The 19,809-nt window shown below is 41.7% G+C and overlaps 1 protein-coding gene across 3 annotated transcripts in view; it reads left to right on the plus strand.

Annotated features, from left to right (window-relative positions):
* Window positions 1-19,809, plus strand: part of NPR3 (natriuretic peptide receptor 3) — a 48,229-nt gene that overhangs the window by 19,126 nt on the left and 9,294 nt on the right. For 2 of the 3 annotated variants that reach the window (XM_056325111.1, XM_056325109.1), the window contains exons 4-7: window positions 10,841-10,976; window positions 14,829-14,923; window positions 17,539-17,674; window positions 19,223-19,310. In XM_056325111.1, the coding sequence (XP_056181086.1) occupies window positions 10,841-10,976; window positions 14,829-14,923; window positions 17,539-17,674; window positions 19,223-19,310 (455 nt within the window). The remainder of the gene's footprint in view (window positions 1-10,840; window positions 10,977-14,828; window positions 14,924-17,538; window positions 17,675-19,222; window positions 19,311-19,809) is intronic. The other variant, XM_056325110.1, reaches the window with a different exon arrangement.

The raw sequence follows: 19,809 nt of genomic DNA on the forward strand, positions 1-19,809 counted from the left end.
CTAACTTTATGACATTCAGGTGACTAGTCTTCCTGAAAGAACAGTACAGATGGCAATCAGTAGCACCTCGATCCTGTGATTTCCTGGTATGTCAGCACATCCATTTCTGACAGCTGAGTGCTGGGAGGTTAAGCAACCTGCACATAGCTCTGAGAAAGACTCTCCAGCGGGACAAATCTTTTTAACAGAAGGGCACGCCAGCCCTGTCGGTGAGTCAGGTCACCCAGGTGTTTGAGTGTTGGCAGAGCAAAGGCAGGCAGCAAGGGCTTGGATGTGCTCCACTGGGGCTGTGAGAGAAGATCACTGTGCCACACTGCCTGCTCTGATTTCTTTTCAGTGGATATTTTTTCTTTTCTTTAGCAGTTCCTCTAATGCAGGGGGGTTAACGTAGGTGGCCTGTGAGGACGAGCTGCGTGAGTAAAGGTAGTGGTGATCTTGTGCACTCAAGGAGCCGTAGAAACCTACAGGAAGATACTCCCAACTTTCCTTCTCTCTATATAGATACTTTTTTCATCAGGGAGAGAACCCTGAGGCAAAAATCAAAAGGCTTAGTCCATTCTAGGAAGAACTAATATATCAAGACAGATTGAAAAGACAAGGACTGTCTCTGTCCCAGAGCAAATGAATAAGAGGGGCATGAGAAAGGGGCATGGGACAATGGGAGGAGGGTAGGTGAGAAGCTCCTTCTCAAAGGGGCACCCCTTTGTTGGGTCAGGAACAAGGCGACATTCAGTAGGCAGGAGGACATTTACATTTGGTGGGACACATGTTTGTACAATGCATTCAGTTAGCCCACCAGACTGTGGACTACAAAATACTTTAGAAAGCAAAATCAAGCAGGATCTCAGGGAACAGTCAATGAAGAAGCAAAAAGCTGAAAGTGAGGTTTTAGCCTTTTGAAAGGGCTCTAAATCCTCAGATTTTGAGGCATTTACTACCATGCTGATGCTGGAGGGTGGGAGGATGCATTCCAAGTGTGTAGCTGGAACATTACTGCCTGCTGACAGGTACACAGAAGTATCTTCCAAGAGAGCTGCTATGCTTCTCCTTTCCCATGCCAGTGAGATCCTCACTGGTATGCCAGTGAAGGGACGGTTATCAGCCAGCTGAACACCTTTCATCTGAAGTCCAGTAGCCAAAAGAAAATTACAAACCCAAGCCATTAATTTTTAAATTATTTTGAATGAAAGCATGATAAATAGCAGCCTGAGGGTTTGCATTAGTTCCATGCCATTAAGGTTTACAAGTTCATATGCCCATTTACCCTGGTATTTAGTGCAAAGGATCATTTGGGCTCTTCTGGCAAACGATTTACTCCCAGCCCAGAGGTACCCTAGGTGTTGGCAGGTCATCCCTCTCCCCCAGCACCTGGGTTTCAGCATGCACCTCGGGGTGCCCTGCAAACAGGGCAGGGGAGGGTGGGGTTCAGATTCCCTGAAAGCAGGGATTTGATCCTGAATTTCTCTCATGCTAGCACAGCAGTCATAGCCCTGGGGCATTTAGATGAAAGGGGCAGGGGATTTGAAAGGACTGGCTCACTGTGAGGTTTTTGTAAAGACTTGACTGCATCTCCCATACAGTCGGCAGTTCTTTACCTGCCTGTGTGAGACAGTCACATTTATCCCTCATTCTCCACCTCCTTTGCTGGCAAGGGTGAGGCGGGGTGCTGGTGCTTATGAATCCTGGTTTTGTGTGCCTAATTTTTGCCTGGTACTGAATAAGGAGCTTAGATGACTAATCCAGCTCCGAGCATACTTTTGAGCTAAGCACCTCTTTTGGCTATGCCTAAATCATCTGTGTTTATCCAGCCCTTAGGACTATTTAAAGCAAAAGCTCCACTGGGTAGCCTTTGCTAACCTGCTGCAAAGCACAGATCAGGTGGTCCTTTCATCAGATGGCTTTTTGCCCCATTGAAGATTTCACCAGCCCACCCTCATTTACTTACCAGCTGGTGTAACACAGGTAAATTCAGTTTGAACGTGTGAGTTTTCTCCACAGTGACATAGTGATTTTTCTCTGAGTTCTGCTTGAGAACTGGTGTGATGTTGAGAGTTTTTAGTATAGAAAATAAATCATTTCCATTATATTTGCGGTTTGGTGATAATGTTAGAAATCCAGAACCAAAAACAATTGCACATTGTAGAAGTATAAACATTTAACAAAAAATGTCCTTCCTGTTTGTCCTATCTGTGCATTTATTTAAACCAGTTAGCTTATTTTAGCAAGTGGAACTGATTTTTTCAGATGAGTGACTTTGTCATCCTGAAAACTGGAGTATCTTCCTGCTTGAAAAACAAACTTGCTCACTGACATTTAAAACTTACTATCTAATGAAAGGACCTGCGTTTTCTTTATTTGGTTTTTTGTTGTTACTAAGTGTTTATCTGCAATTAAAATGTCCTGACGGTTGCATAATGCTAACTTAAAATTACAACTGTGTAACAGTTTATCATCAGACTACCAATGGGGTCCTTAGAAAAACACATTTTAAACAAGCATGTTTTAATTACTGTGTATTTTCCGCTGAAAATACTAACTTCTTTATGATCTCTTGTGCTTCGCCACTGTGACTAGAAATATGATTTCTGAACATAGGTTTGTAACTCATCACATGAATGACCACATATTTTGGTAGAAGGCAGGAAATACTAAAAAAATAGAATGGTTAGTTTTTAAATGACAGCTGTACCTTTTACAGTTAAGATCCTTGCAGTATTCAAGCAGTGGTAATATAGTGCCGTGTGGCAGAAATCCTTTGCACTGGTCATTTTTCTGGAGTTAGAGATGTCTTATGAGCATGGGGAGGTGGACTTCATCTTAACTGCAGAGGCTCATTGATGTGTTCTCTGATTCTGTCCTTTTCCTTGATAGGTGGCCTGGAGCCCTTTAGAGCTGAATTATGTAGGTGAATAGTATTTGTGTGAAGTATACATAAAGGAAAAATTCCTCTAAATAATTGTTCTGTAGGTAGTTCGCTTCTGGCACAAAACAGCGCTGCTTCTTAACTACATTGATTACACTCATTTGAGACCAGTATTAAAACGTAATGCTGGAATCAAAACCACAAAATGGCTGGTACCAACTTGCAGAATTAATCAGTGAGTGCATTGGATAGAGACAGGAATAAATCCCACACAGGTTTGCAGGGGGAGAATGTGGTTCCAGAGGTGGTCCCCGTTCCCGGAGCGGGGCAGTTTTCAGCTCATCCCCCTCTTGCTTTGGCTGCGCTGTTGGAGGTCTCTGCGGGAGGGGGGGGGTGGGGCTGAGACCCAGCGCTGTCAGGTCGTGGATTTGGTCCAAAGTTCGTGCAGATCAGCGACAGTATGAGCCACTTGATGTGAACTGATTGTGGGTAAGGCTCTAAATCTGCTGAGGTGGCGATTCCTCTGTGTGTGTTTAATGGAAGGAGCAAGTTTTGGCTGTATCTTGGAAGTTTTCTGCCTGGCCTGCTGGCAGCAGGCACTAAGGGTTTAAAGCTGTTTTCTAGATAATCATAGAAGAGTGTTGCAAGCAATAAACAAACAAAGAATGAGAGCTTTCACAGACAGTGGGGTGGAAGGGTTCCTCCGTGCCCTTGCATCTCAGTTCTTGCTGTGCGTTGTTACGTTTTAGCTGGCATTTCACAGCGCAGCATCCCTGCAGCCTGGGACTGAGCAGGCTTCTGCTTCAATTCACCCTTGAGACAAAAGAAAAACTTGTGGCTGCCCCATCCAGATGACACTGAGTAAATCTACTAGTTTTTCGAGAATGCAGCATTAAGAAAAACAAGGAGGAGAGACATGAAGAATGAGGACAAGAAGCAAGAGCAAAGGAGCTGGCTTTGTGGTTAGTTTTCTTTCCCTAGGAAGAAAATAACCTTCACTGACAAAATTCCTTAAGTCCCTGAAATTGGCAGTCTTTCTTAAGTAAATCCCAGATGTTGCTTGTTAATTTACCTTTCTTTTCTTTTTGTTAATTTCTTCTATTTCAGCAGACCTGTTTGTGGAACAAAGGGCTGGCTTCTGGTCCACAGCTGGTTTCAAAGTGGACGGAAGTTTGTCACTGGCAATATTTCAGTCCTGTTGGAGTAAGCATCCTCTTGTCCAGGTAGAGCAAGGGTAGCCATGGTTTGGAGTGTCCAGGGTGCATATCAGCTCCTGTATGAACTGGTCAGATGCATGGCAGAACAGAGCAGGTAGGCAAAGGCACGGTCTCACCCTGAAGGAAAAGGTCATAGTGGTGACAGAGCATCTTTGTGTCCAAATTGAAAAAAGTGCAGTAGAGGTGGGATTTTAGTCTTATCTCTCAAATGGTGCTTGCAGGCTCTTTTGTGATGGAGGTGGGCAGCTGATGTGCTGTGATGGCTGCTTGCTGCCCAGATGTAATCTTCACCTTGGTTTTCCTACCTACACCTTCTCTCTCAAACTGCATTTCAATTGCAAAGTCTCATGCTGAGGCCACATTGCTTGGTATGCAGAGTGCTTAGGTGGAGGCACACATCTCCATCTCCTCTGCACTCAGCATTACTGCTGTACCAATAAATACTGGTGAGGAGATGAACACAAACAGGCAGCCTTGTTGGAAAAAAACCTTCTTAAAATTAAAGTAAGTGAGGTCTTGTTCAACTGCAGTGCTGAATTTTTAAGCTGTAATTTTAAAGGCTCATTATAAGCCTCCGTTTGCAGAATTTACATAATAACGTCACATGTTCCCCTATAAGAAAACTCTTGTATGGATTTCCACATACACACTGTCTCCCTGCGAAAGATGAAATTGATGCAGTGGTATTTGAATAAATCTCTTCAATCTGCACAAGGTTTTATTGTTACATGACATCTCCTTACCCTGGGGAATGCTCATCCTCTTTTCTAGAGAGAGATGTGGGTTCCAGCCCCAAATAACACATGAGAATTGGGATAGTTATCTGTCACCTAGAAAACCAGCTCCTGAGTTCTGGTCTCCTGTGTTCTTGAGCGGGTGCCAGCTTATGTATTTATGTTTTTACAGAGAGTTGATACCAGTGAATACAGTGTGAGGCTGTCCTTGGGTACAGCTGCATTGCCCAGAATTTGCCGTAACACCATATGTTCTTTCTCAGTTGTGAATTAAATATTGAGGAAATGGGCTTCTCTGGAGAAGGCATGTGTTTCTGTTATTTTTCCCTTCCTGTTTCTTTGAACCACTAAGGTTCAACTCCATTAGGGAAGCAGCCCGGCTGCCCAAGTGAACAGGCTGTATTTTTAGTGTTGGGCATCTAAACATACAGCTTTAACTGTTTTACGGCTTTATCCTCCTTTCCTGTTGCGAGGCTGGTTTCACAGTGATGTGGATCATGTATCCATGTCTGCAGGCACCCTGAGACATGCTGTTCATGGCAGCTGGCTGTGGGTGAATCCGGTGGCTTTGCATTTCTTATAGTTGGGAATTCTTGAAATCCCAGTCCTGATGCATGGGAGTAGCTGTTATCCGTAGGTGCAAGTTAATGAGAGCTGTGATAATCCTGTTAGGATGGTAACATGGGGAATGATATGTGGTAGTGTTATGGCAGTAAGTCTGATAAATTACTGCAAAGCTGAAACTGGACACAGCATTACTGGTTTGAAATGCACCTCATTTATTCACAGGTAATAATAATAATGCTCAGTTGTAAGGATACTCTTCCCACAGCTTCACATTCTCAGGACAACATTTCACTTTCATCCAGAGCTTCTCACTGAGTTTATGCAAACTAAACATTTAACATAAAATCAGTTTCTAACAATTATATTTTTTCTTTAAAAAAGAGATATTTAAAACCAAACCAGTTGTGTCTGTCTTATCATCTACTGTATGGGGAACATGAGCACCTTGTTCTGAATTTGTGCAGCTCAGAGCAAAGGTATAGCAACTCATCAAGGAACTGCTGGGGGCCCCTGGGCACCCAGGAACATAAAGGAGTACTTGTAACAATGGCATCAGCAGTGACAATGTCCTGAATGGGACCATGTAAGATCAGCAAATGGCATCAGAAGGAAAAGTCCCTGCTCCAAAATTAAGTGAGGAGTATATTGCTGGGTAGTGAGTGAATTGCCAGAAGACAACCAAAGAAAAATGTCGAGAAATGCATGTTAAAAAGTTAGCTACGTCAGGGTTTCTTGGAAAAGAGCATAAAGGAAGCACCGTAATTATAATTTGCTTCGTGAACAAGGATTAAAAAGAGGGAACTGACAGTTAAATTACAACAACTTTGAAAAAGACTGGTTTATTGAAATACCTTGTAACAGTATGAGGTAGTGGGAAAACATCTACCTAAACTGCAAGATGTGTTGCTGTGTTGGAGCAGTCCACGGTCATGAAGTAGGTGAACCAACTTGGCATGAGATTGGTTTTGAAGTACATCAAAGCACATATAATTATATATTTGAGATAATAGTTGCTATATTAGAACTTTGTTGCCATATTTTTACTGTGTCATGTTACAGTTTTACGGTATAACATAGTATTACTAAAATTCATGAGGGTACATTTACAGTATTCAGTCCTGAGGTTAGATGTGCCTCATGTATTTCATGTATCAAAGTTCCACGCTTGATTGCTTAAAGTTTAAACTCCGTGGACTAATCTGAAAGAGGATGAAATATCAGTGGACTTTCAGTGTGCGTTCGCTCACCTGAGCATCACATCAAGTGTGTAAATTGGTAAGATTTTTGCAAAGAATCTGGGTACACGCTATGCAAACCCCCAGGATCCTCACTGATTTTGGCTAGGAGTGTAGTTTGACAACCTGAAAATCACTACAGATGTACCGGGAAGTAGGTGCAGAGACCATGTGTGGGGGATGTCAGCTGTTTGCCTTTGCCATAAAGAAAATGTGATGATGATCCTCCCCACCTAGCGCTGAAGTGGTATGAATTGCTGTAATTGCTGTGATTCAGAGCTGGGCAGTTCCAGATGGAAGAGAATAAGTTTACTTAACAGTCAGTGGGCAGGATATGGAAAATTATGGGTCCTACATAGCTGTAGCTTGGCTGTCTTCCATGTCGGTAGTATTTTGCATTGCTGTGTATGCTGTTAACACCTTGGTATATGTGAATAGTGTGGTCACACTATAGCTGCTTAGGGAACTATAACTGTGAACTGTGTAAAATTTATTCATGTGATTTCCCTGGAGAGGGTTCTTTTTCTGATGGCAGATGGTTAATTGGAGTAGAAAGGTAGGAAAATAAAAGGCGTAAAAGTATATGCTTATCTCATCCAGCTGTGCAGTTAGCTTACACACTTTTTAGTTACATGGTAGCTTGGATGGGATGTGAAAGTAATACGGAAGGTATCTCAACAGGGAGGTTTCCACGTATTTGTATTGCATCCTCCGAAGATATTCAGCAAACCTGGCAGCTTCTCTGCTGCTGCTCGCGTTACTGATGACATAAATTGAGGAGTGGCTCTGCTGAGCAGTACAGGGTCAGGGACCAGAACATTTTAGTAGACGGACGTGCAAATATGATCACAGCATTTGGAGCTCAGCTTGCAGCTGTAATTAAAAAAAAACCAGCATAAATCAAAATAAAAAATACTGTAATGAAGAAATTCTGCTTTTTGTTAGAGCCCAAGTAAAATAACTTCATTACCTACAAGATTAGTGGATCATTAATACTTTTATAATCTGTTTAGTTTTGTCCTGAGGGCTGTCTAATGTTAAACCACACATTGTAAATTACCATGGAGACCTTCAAGCGACTTGTGAAGACATCTTCACATTTATTCTCATTCCTGTCTGAAACATTCATGGAACATACACTTCTTCTAGCCCTTTGTAACCTTTTTCCTACAGCAAAGGAAATATGGGGTTTTTTGGTAAGTATTATTTATTCTTACTATCAGGTATTCTAAAATTCAAATAAACACAGGCCTAAAAGTGTAAAAATTGTTGCAGAAAATTTGGTTTCGGTCTGTTTCATCATTTCTGATAGGACTGAATGTAAAACAGAAGCTATGTTAAATTAATAAAAAAAGAAGAAGAAAGAAATTCCTTCTAACACACGAGGTACATGAGATATAATATAATTAACAGCATTAATGTTGTCCAGAAAGGAAGTCCTGGGACTGTGTGGCTTGGGGACACTCTTCTAATAAGTCAGGAGTGGTATCAGACAGAACAAATTTTCCAGTCTTTTTACTCAGAGGATCTGTTGTGCACAGTTGCAGGCAACAGGGCTGCAAAATGAGCCTGAGTGAGCTTTGGACAGGTGGAAAATGGAATAAAGAAAGAGCAATCCTTTCAACATTGTTTGCAGCCATTACTTTGCTTTGTAATATTCCTCCCATCTCTGATGTTTTCTCCTTTTTAGGTTAGAGCAGTCTTACCCATCGTGCAACCCATTCTCAGTGTAGGATCATGGCAACTTCTAAATGATTGGGCAAGATGATATGCAGGAAAACTTTATGGCATCTTGTATCCCTTTTCAAGAACTGGTGCTTGGACATGTTCCTGGAATAATGTGAAAAGCAGATGGTGTGCCCAACATAGGATTTGACTTGGGACTGTAGGTGCAGTCTCACCTGCAAACAATAAATATTACTCTTTTAGAAGAAGATAGGAAGTGGTATAAATTACCAGCACTTTCACCTTCCTTGACAACGTAAGATAAAAAGAGGTGGCACAGATGATCTGGTGATTTTCTAATGGGATTTTTCATACATAATGTCAGGGCTTTTAGTAAAGAGTCAAGGCAAGGGGCTCTGCCAGTAACCTCCCAGAGTGCCAAGTGAGCTTTGAAAGGGCTTATCTGGCAAATTGCAGTGTCTGCCAGGAGGGTTTTCAGGCTGGTGGCATGGGTCGATTTCAGATTGAGCATATTAGATGACAAAATGGATTTTGAAGGTTCTGTGTTACTCTGAGAGGTCTCTGCCATGGACAAAGGAAGTGACAAATAGCTTTTCTTGAAATGAGTGCCAGCCACAAGCTGTAAATCAGCCTGCAGGGAGGTGAAGCAACTAGAGAGACTCATTTCTCTCCCGAGAGAATGAGTGTCACATCAAGAAAGCCCATGTTTGATCATCCACAGGCCACTTGGACTCTTAACACTGGCATGTAAAGCAGTTGTTGAGCTTTGTGGTTTCTTGGTTTGGGATTTTTTTTTTTCAGTTCTGAAAAATTAAACCCCCACTAGCAAAGCTTGTCCTAGTGTGCACTCTGTCCATCAGCTCTTGTTACTCTACCAAAAGCCTGACTTTCACCTCTTCTTTCATGCTTTCTCCTTAGGTCAAAATAACTGCAGCTGCCTTTTAGTCTTTGGCTGTCAGGCTGAGCTGAGCTGTTCTGTTCCTTCTGCAGCACTGTGGGCTCTTCCTCTAAACTGGTGGTGCATTTTCTTAATGAAACATAGGTTGGAGTTATCTAAAAGGTCAATTTTAAATGTCAGAGCAATGTAAATTTTTCTATTATCAGTAAATAATTCTGTGTATCTCCTCACTTGGCAACTGGTTTAAGAGTAAAGGAATGTCTTGCATGTAATTACATTACCAGGGGCTTGGTTAGTTCAGCTTAGACAGTTGATGTAACACTTTCTATCTATGGAGCAGCTATTTACTTAACTGGCTACGTGTTTCCATCTTTTAACATTTTTAATGTCCAGCTAAAACTGCGAGAGTTGAGTAGCACTTTATTTACCAACATTTTAAATTGTTTAGATACACTGAAGTGGAAGATAAGCTAGATGTTTCTATCCAGGAGAATATTTGTAGAGGTGGGTTGTTCACTGGAAATGACAATAAGAGACCCCATTAACTGTTGATTATGCTTCGCTAGGATGTCAGGAGCTTTTGCATTGTAGTGAAACTGAGCGAATAGGAACATATTTCTTGCAGCTGAAAAGATAATTAGTTGTGAATTATTGTGCATCAAGCCAGGGTGCATTGCACTACTGAGATATGAGTTGCTGCTTACAGGAGAGGAATACCTGTGCTGCTTAAGCCGTGTTTGTCTGCTTCTGCTGATGGGTCTCCATCTGATCTCAGCTCTTAAAATAATTACTTCATCACTGAAGCACACCAGGCTCCTGTGAACAAACCTGTAATGTTTCTGCAGCATTCTGCCTTTAACTATTGTTACTCACAGTGATGTAGACCAAAGGCTTTAGGTTGCCAACATAGACTAGTGGGAGGCAGAGCTGGCTGGCAGCAGTCTTCTTTAATATTAGGGTTAGAAACCAAAATTTCATTCATTTCATGTCACTTAACTGAAAAAAAACTATAAAGGACAGGAAACTGTTCTCCTGGCAGTTCCAGAGAACACATTACTGTAGAGGGTAAGTAGTTTCCTCCATTGCTCATTTGCTAGTGGAGAGATGCTCAGCTGAACAAGGGCCAGAAATGGAAGTGGTAATCATTAAACAAGCAAATACACCGGTTGCGCTCTCCAAAAAAAATCATGGCAGAACATACCTCCCAGTCCTGAGAGGTGCTAAGTCCTCTGCACAGGGGGAGGAGGACATACTTGGTTCTGTGGGATGAGAGTGCTCAGCACCTTACAGAATGTCACGTGGTCAGCTGCAGAATTTGTGCTTCTAGGCATGGGAACTGGGTCTGCAGATTTCTCCCCTATCTGCAGAGCTATTCAGACACAACATTGAAGTGTGATTTGAATGTTCAGAGTACTAAGGAGTGGTTAACTGTTTTTAAAAATGGGTCAAAAGTTGCCATTTTTCCCTGGGGTTTTTTTTGAGATACATTCCTTTGTGTTCCAGCAGTTGAGAAAATAACCCTCAAATTAATAATTTCAGTTAATTTGGAGATTCCCTCTAGTTAACTGATTCCATAGGGACAAAAAGTTTTTCATGTGTCAATTGCCATTGCTTTTTTTCTTTTTTTTTTTTTTTTTTAGGTGAACATGTTTGTGGAAGGATTCCATGATGCTATTCTTCTTTATGCTCTAGCTTTACAGGAAGTCCTGAAGTTTGGTTTCAGTAAGAAAGATGGGGAAAAAATTGTTCAGCAAACACGAAACAGAACATACGAAGGTAAGAGTTAATAAGGAATTCTAGCTATGAGAGTCAAAAAGATTAAGGTCTTGTGGTGGTGTTGTGTGCAGAGTAAGAGGACCCGTGCCTATTCCACTCTTAAATGTGAGGGAAATAACCATATGAAACCATATACATCTTTAAGGCTGGCTTACATACCTCACCAGTCTGACTTATTTTTGCACCAACCCTTAAGGTCTTACTCAGCTCAAAAAACTCCTAACAATTTAATGACCCTCACTGATGCTGTAAAGGAATACCAATAATTTTCTCAGGCTCCTGCTTTGTTTTTGAAAAGATTACAGCTGCTTGCTTTACTCGTGCATCTATTAGCTCTGAGATAGCCTCATTTTTTCCATTTGACTTTTTTATCTTAAAAGCCTGGGAATGAATAGAAGCAAGCAGGTGCCAGGTTTTTTGGTTTTGGTTTGGTTTTTTTTTTTATTTCTTGATGGGACTCCTTTGGGCCCTGGAGGGATTTTCCCCCAGCCTCCTTTCAGGAGTTGTGCATGTTATCTCAGAGGCAGCAGCTGAACAGCTCTGTGCTTTTCTGTGCCTAGTCTTGTAGGTTGCAATTCCACAGTCCAACTGGCACTTGTATGTCACCCAGCTGATGCAAAGCGGTGCAAAAGCTTTTGCCAGGTAGGGATCATAATAAAGAAACCAAGGATTATTTGATTCATCTGTTGTCTCTTACAATATTTCCGTCTGTCTAATATTCCCATCCATCTCTTACAGTACTCCAATCGTTTGGTGTAGGATTGGCAAGATTTCCTATGGAAATGCTTAAGAGAAGGAATAAGTTCCCCAGGATTAGAAGCAAGTGATTAATTGGAAGGTGTAAGAAGAATCTTGGTAGTCAGTTTCTCTGCTCTAAAACAGTGGACGTAGTGAGGAAGGCAGGAAGGATGGTGGCTCCACACCTCTTTTCTGTTCTCAGACTGTGACTTAAACACAGGGCAAAAGGGTCCCCAGGGTAGCTTAAGGCAACACAGGGTTGCTTTAAATGATGCTGATTGCAGTTATCCCGTAAGAAGCCCTGCACCAGCTCGAGATTGTGCTTGATGTCCCACTAACCTCCATTCACATCCACAGCTTCCCAAAACACGCTGTCTTAACAGAGGCAATCTGGTGCCTGAGGATTTGCCTCACTGTTTGGTTATCCTGTTTATGAACAGATGCCTAAGTGCAGCCTGTCTGTGTTTTCTCTGCTCCTACTTCTCTGCTCCAGGAAGCCACCAACTGGTGTGCCCAGGCAAGTGTGCTTCATGCAGGTTGCATCATTGATTCTCACACCTTTCTTGTAAAACCAGCCAGAAGGAAAAAAATGTTCCTTTTCCCCACTCGTGAAAACCAGTTTGTTGTTGCTGGCTGACCTGTCACAGCTATTTTGAAAATGTAGCTGTTAAGCTGAGCTATGAGGGCACAGCTGAAAAGGTCAAAATGCCATGTAAGTCATAAGACATCTCCTCCCTGTGGCAGTACTTTGCTGGACATAATTTACAAGGATAAGACTGATTTTGAAAGAGGCCTTGAAGGACTTGACATCTTGCAAGCCGGTCCTTTTAGGAAAATCACATTCCTTTATTCTGCTTGCAAGTTCTTCTCTGAAGTGGATGCAGCATCAGAGTGTGGTCCATGCATACACCCACGAGGCTCTACTGCAGGACTGAAGCTTTTTATTTAACTTAAACTTTTGCAGGCCTCCATAAGAACTCTCATTTCATTAATGACATTAATTTAACTGCTGTCATCTAGATATCTAATTGCCTGGGCACATCATATTACACTTACTCCGAACAGGGGACCCATCAGAACTCCCAAGGGGACGTAGATGCCGTTCCCTGCAGCATTTACAGCTTACAAGCCACAACTGCACAGACATCGTGTGCTTAGGAAAGGATAAGGCTGAGGTGATCGAAGGATTGCTTATTGCTTGGGTTATTAGAGAAACCCTGGTATGACTGCAGGGCATATTTTGTGGAGAGTGCTTTTTGTCCAATGGCATGCCCTCTGAAAAAGTAGCAAAATTTTCTGTATGGATGTATCTAACTTAGTAGAACAAAAAGAAAGTCTGGATAAAATCCTTTGACTTTCATCCACATACAGTTCTTCAATAAGGCTGTTTCAGAATTTCCTAAGTATGTTCTTAAGGAAGAGCATTGCAGGAAATGTCAACATTTCAGACTCTTTGATTTGATTCATATGGAAAAGTTAAAAATTAGTCTTTCCCATTTAAAAAAAAAAAAAAATCCTATAGGAATTCTGACTTTCAGCATATTTTAGTACCTACTTCCAAAACCTGAGTTTTGGCTTTCTTAGGTCAAGATGTCTGTTCCAATTAACACTTCCTGTCAGATCCAGAATCCAAATTGCCATGTAGGCAAAGACGTTGTAGCCCTTTGTGATCGCCTCTCCCAGAGCTTTCACAGCGAAGTGGTGAAAAGCATTCTGCTTTCCTGCAGTAATCAAACTGGCAGTTGTTCGATTTCTGTATTGTTATACTGAAACAGATTCTTGACAATAAGCTTCTGTTGACCACTACATGTTTTGAAAATCACAGTAAATTTAAGGATTCCTGCCGTCACCAAAGGGGAACAGAGACAAGCTAAATGCAAGTGTGTTAATCTCTTGCATGTTTACTGTCATTAGGTATGTTGAGGGGAATTTATACTCTGGCTGCGTATCACCTCTCTCTTCTGATTTACTGTTACAGAGAACCTGATTCTCTACTGCTTTGTAACTGGTCTAGTCATGTGGTTGGTGTAACATGGATGTATAATGATGCCTGTTTGACTTGCACTGGTGTAAATGGCTGTGTTTAGTGTCAGACAGTAGAGGATCACATCTGAGAATATCTGAAGTGATAAAGCATATCGGCAATTCTTCATCATAGTTAATTGATATTGTTTGATGGATTTAAAGAACCCATTTGACTTACAATGCAACAAGTTAGAGCCACATCCTTTGTACATAAGGCCATACATTGAAAGACAAGGTTCAGACTGAATACAGGGACGTGTTTATTTACCGCTACAGTTGGAAGAGGTTGCTCCAGCAAGGCTGTGCAGTTTCCATCCTTGGAGGTTTTGAAGACCAGATAAAACCCTGAGCATCCTCCTACCCTGACCTCCTGGCTGACCCTGCTCTGAGTGGTTGGATTCAAGACCTCCTGAAGCCCCTTAAAACTTGAGTTATCCTATAAGTCTGTGATTCCCAGTTTCCCTAAAGCTTCCGAGATCTTGAAAAGGAAGGAAGTGAACTGGGGGATCTAAAAATGTAAACCGAACAGCACCATATTATGCAGTTAATCCTATGTAAATTTATGCAGGACTTTAATGCATATGTAGTGCACTGGTGCCCCTTGTCCATGAGCCTCCAGTATCCCATCTTATGGAAACACCACAGGACTGGCTGTATGGCTGCACCAGCCCTATCAGTCTGTGGGGTGCAGGGCTTTGCCCCTGTGTCCTCTGCAGCACATAAGCTGGTCTCTCCTTATTGAAGCATCATTAGATATTTCAGGGTTAGGCTCTCTGTAAATAATTCACATTAAATATGTTTGTGTTTTATTCTTGGATGCTGGCTTTTGGATTAGGTTTTTGTTGTGTATTCCCCAAACATCTTCACACATTTGATATGTAAAAAGGAGAAATGTTAAGAATTTGGGAATGCAGACACTGATTTGAAATTACAATTTCTTTTGGAATGCCAACAAAAATGCTGGGAGATGGATGAGATTTCCTGTCATATGGGTCTGTAAAAACCTGTCTGCTGTTGTCTTGTTTTCCTTGGAAAGGTTCAGTGTTTTAGAGAAGTTAATTTTCTAATTCCTCACATGCCATTCTTTAGGCATTGCAGGCCAGGTGTCCATTGATGCCAATGGAGACAGATACGGGGATTTCTCTGTGATTGGAATGACCGACCCGGAGGAAGGCACACAGGAGGTAAGGAAACAAACACCACTGCAATTGGCCACTGATGCATTAGCCAGTGTAATGTAACACGGTATTATCTGTTTACTTGGTGGGCAACCGTTTATTTAATATACACATTAAAATGGCATTGCTTAATCTTATCAACCTGGAGACCAAATTCTTTCTCTAAAATAGCTATCTTGAAGTATTTATTCTAAGGGTTTTTTGATGATGCTAGAGCCTTTAAAATTTGGAGGGTGAATCCTCACAAGCTAGCTAAGCACTGATAAATTTTGAATATGATAAATCATTGTTTGGTAAGAAGAAAAATTAATCTTACAGCAACAGGGATGCACAAGTTACCCTGATGTGTAAACACAGTGAGTACAGGTATTTCAGTCTTACCCTGTGGTTAACCACAGGCAGGAGTGCAGACCTTGCCTCACTTTGCTTATCAAGCTGTAAGACCTAAGTGCCTTGTTTTCAGTGTTTAAAAAACATTTTAATCAGACAGCTTCATATAAGCCATGTGGATTATTCCACTGGACACAGCAGGAGTGGAAGCAGCCAGACTGTGGAAAACAGTCTAGGAGAAATAGCACCAGCTGCACATAGGGAATAGCATGACAGGGTTGAGTTTATTAATACATATATTGCCCTAACTCCAGCTGCAGCGTAAAGCTGCTGTCTAAGCTTTGCTGGTTTTCCCTATTTCATCAAGCTCAAACATAAAGCATCAGTGAATCTGAGCTGGACATTTCTATGTGTGGATTTGAATCCAGTGAAGTTTTCATTGTTCTTGCCAGTTTTGCAACAGCAACAAACTCAAGGAGCCTTTCTAAAAGCATGAGGATGTCTCTGTCTCGTGTGTTTTAGCGTGTAAGTGACTGAAAAACTACAGCAGTGAACTGCAGACACTCCCGGAGTGGGGGGACGTGTGCAGTAATCATCACTAATTGAATCTGGGAGTACAAATTACTTGGGATACAAGTTGTTCAAACAAAGTTATCTTTTCTGTTTGTTCAGTCCATTAGCTTTTCATCTTGTTTATCAATTTAGTCCCCCTCTCCTACTCTTCCTTCCAGCCCTCTTTCACTTGCAATTGAAAACTGTCTTATTTCTTTGATGTTATATTTCTCCTTTTAACATACTGCTTATTTTAACTTCCCTCTGCTTTGTTTATAATGTATATAAATATACAGGCAATTAACATATTTTACATGTGATTACATCTGAATCCATTTGGTTGCTACTTGTAGCTATTTGTTCTTAGGCCTTTCTGCATGCTTTCATATTTAGTAAGCCCTGCTGGCACAGGACTCTTCCACTCCTGTTTGATAAATTAAACAATCTCTTAAGGAATACCCTGCTGCCTGCAAATGGGCTTGGAGGTTTTTTCTCTCTACATTCTTCAGTTTACTGAGTTTGCCTTTATTTTTGAACAAACGTTAAAAAAAGTCTGTCCTCTAAGGCTGTACCTCCCAGCTGCAGAACTGGGGGAGAAATTAATCTCCTTCATTTAGTGTGAGATCTGTCTTTGTATCTAACCAGGAGAAATGTTATCTTTTAACTCTTTCCTTTCGAAGTGAAATTTAGGTGAAAGATTTGAACAGGATATCAGTGGCTTGAATTCTAAACCCATTGCTTCTGACTATTTCAGTGTCATGCCTTTATTACTGTACATAGGGTTTTTTTGAATGTTTTCAGATGAGTGGGTGGCTACTGTTAGCACAATTTAGCCCTGAAACTGTGCAGTAGATGAAACATGTTATCTTGAATAAAGCCTGCATTTACTGCTGAGGACAGGACTGAAATTCTAAATCTAATATCTTGATGCATTGATCTGAAATAATAGTCCATGCTACCAGAATAATAAGTGTGAAAGGCCCTTTCTGTGTAAATATTGACAACTGCAGAAATGCATAATGGAGAATGACAGGCTCTGTCAGTTCTTCAGAAGGTGTGAAGATTTTAGCTGAACATGATCAAGTACCTCCAGATCCTTGCAAAATGGAGAAGTCCAGCCTGGAGCGTGTGGTTGGGAGGCTCCGCACACAAGGTGCTTAAAATGATAACTTTCACTTAGCTGAGTGACTGTCCTAAGCACTCAACCCACTATGGAGCGATTGAAGAAAGTGCAGGGAGAGCAGGAAGGATATTTAGGGGATTAAAAAAACTTGTGTGAACTGGGTTTGTATAGAAGACAAGCCTGTGGGCAGACCAGATAAGGGCCTGTGAATATGTAAAGTGGTATTTCAGACAGGAAGAGTGTCTATGTCCACTGGCAATTTGGTAAGTAGTGATGGATAATTGCATCAAGGGAGATTTAAGTTTCATATTAGGGAAAACCACTGACAGGAAGGATAGCTAAATTCCAGAATAATTGCCTACAGGAACTGTCAAGTCTCCATCTTTGAAGGCTTTTAAGAACAGGTTAGATAAACATCTGTCAGGAATGCTTTTGTTCAGCTGATCCTGCTCTGGGGAGGGCATGCACTACATAACCTCCCACAGACCCCTTCAGCCCTGTCCTCTGTGACTCAACATCCTGCCACAGGAGTCCAAGTGAGTGATGCCACTCTCCTGTTTGCTATACTTCCCGAAGTTGATAGGAAAATCTTTTCATTCCTTTCTTTTTTACATAGGTGATTGGGGACTACTACGGAAAGCAGGGCCGTTTTGAAATCCGTTCAAATGTGAAATATCCTTGGAATCACGGCAGGCTGCGACTAGATGAAAGCCGAGTTTCAGAGCACACAAATAATACACCGTGTAAATCATGTAAGTTTAGTGACTTAATGCTTCTGCCTAGCCTGTCAGAGAGAGGAATCCATGTGGTGATGCAATGTAACAGGCCATATTATATTGCTTAGCACAGTTGTGCAACTGAGACGTCGTGACCGTCTCTCTCTGCTGGCTGTTTGAGAAGTCAGGGTCTGGTAGCCCTGGGTAGTATGTGGTCTGAATCACTTCCCTGAACTTAAATGTGACAGTAATCATGATGCACAGCCCAGGGCCCTGAAGGCTTTAGTACTTTTCAGGGGCTAAAAGTAAAATCTCTTCCAGCCAGAAAGAAGGATATAACTGAAACCTCAAACAGAGAGTGATCATATTGATAATTAGCAGCTGGGGAGGTCAATGCTGATGGGAGCAGCGTTCTCCCAGTGCAGAATGATTTTTAGTGCTATGAGAAGGCATTGTGAGGGGCCCAGCAGGCTGAGAAAAAGTGAAGTCAGTTGAATGGGGCAACACCTATGCATCCAGAAGGCTGGGACTGCCCTCTGCAGAGAAGGTGTACTTGTTTTCCAGTGTACTGACTTTGCAGACTGTGTTGTAGTGAGCAGAACATTGCAAGGAGGTAAAGGTAGGAAGATAGTGGTGCCTCAGTGGCAAAGGGTCTTAGATTTTCGGAGGAAACAAATTGCTAGTCCTGCAGTGAAAAGGTATCTGCAGCCTGGTAATGCATTGATCCCTGAAAAACCTGTGTGTAGACTGTTTCCAGGCCCTACCCTCTATGCTCAGCATGGTGTAGCTATGCACCTTCTTACTTCCACACATCCTGATGTACAGACAGAATCTTTTTAAAGGGTCAATGATAAATGAAGAGGAGGGAGCAGCTTAATTTCCTTAATATTTCTCTGTTCTTTCCCACAAATCCAGGTAGGCATGGAAGAGGGAGTAGGCTATACACACATGAAAATATCATTGATTCTTCAGCTGCCCTGCACTTTGCAGAGTGACAGTCCCTACTTGGGCTCCTGTTCAGCCGCTGTGCCCCTACTCTGCCTCTGCTGAGATTTGGAGCAAGGCAAAGCTCATATGGCTTTAACTTGAAACAGCATGGGTTCAGAAAAAAAAATAATTGAGGAGCTGTTGGATAATCATACAGTCATTTCAAGAAACCTAGGTCGTAGAGAGTTACTATGCTAAACTAGGTGAAATAAGTTTGTTTCAGTTGTAATGACTCAGGGCATATTCAGTGCTGATTCCTATTATGTGCGTCATTGTAATCCCAGTCTTTGTTATGATTCATACCAAGGTGTCCAGACCAGTTTCTTAACAACATTCCTGTGTATCACATCTGTAGAATTGTGTCTTCATCTGACACTGATCTTAGGGGCTTCTTTAACCCCAAGGAAAGCAAGGGCAAAAAATAAACGTGCAGAAACTGGAACTAAGGAAGAGGTCCCCATGGAGTCCTGAGCTCTGAAAGGTTTTAGTTATTATCTGAAGTTGGTCACTCATTTCCTAGCTGTGGGTATTTTCCAATATGTGAATGTAAGTAGTTCTCAATATGAACCCTGATTGCTTATTTTTCCCCTTTTCAAGCAGGTGGTCTAGGAGAATCAGCAGTTACAGGAATAGTTGTGGGCGCCTTGCTTGGAGCAGGATTGCTAATGGCTTTCTACTTTTTCAGGTTAGTCCAGTTCACTGAAAGTTCTGTAGACTCTGTACTTGTCATCCAAACCTCTCAGCTCCTGGCAGTGCATCCTTGATGGCAGACAGAGAGGCACTTTAATAATGTGTGGCAACATTCCCACCAAAGACAGTGAGCACACTTTGATTGTCCTTTTGTGTATATCCAGATCATTTTATTGAATCAAGGCCTTATCCTGTAACCACTTACATGTCTGAATAACTTCACTCATGGAAGTAATTCTAGTGAGTTCTGGTTATTCACAATTGCTTTAGTGAACTGTCCTGGCCTTGAAACCTTCCTTCTTTGGTACTCCTTGCCAGCAAAATTGTGCAGGCTGTGATCATGCAGGAGATTTTATCACTTGCCTGGTACCCTGCTTAGTTTCTGAGTATTGAGTGGAACTGTACTGGAAGCTAGAAAGAGATTTCTGTATAAAACAGCATTTGGATTTAAGAGAGCTGTGCATTTAACTTAATAAGGTGAGGTCAGTGCACGG

The sequence above is a fragment of the Falco biarmicus genome, chromosome Z, assembly GCF_023638135.1.
Source record: "Falco biarmicus isolate bFalBia1 chromosome Z, bFalBia1.pri, whole genome shotgun sequence".
NCBI lineage: Eukaryota > Metazoa > Chordata > Aves > Falconiformes > Falconidae > Falco > Falco biarmicus.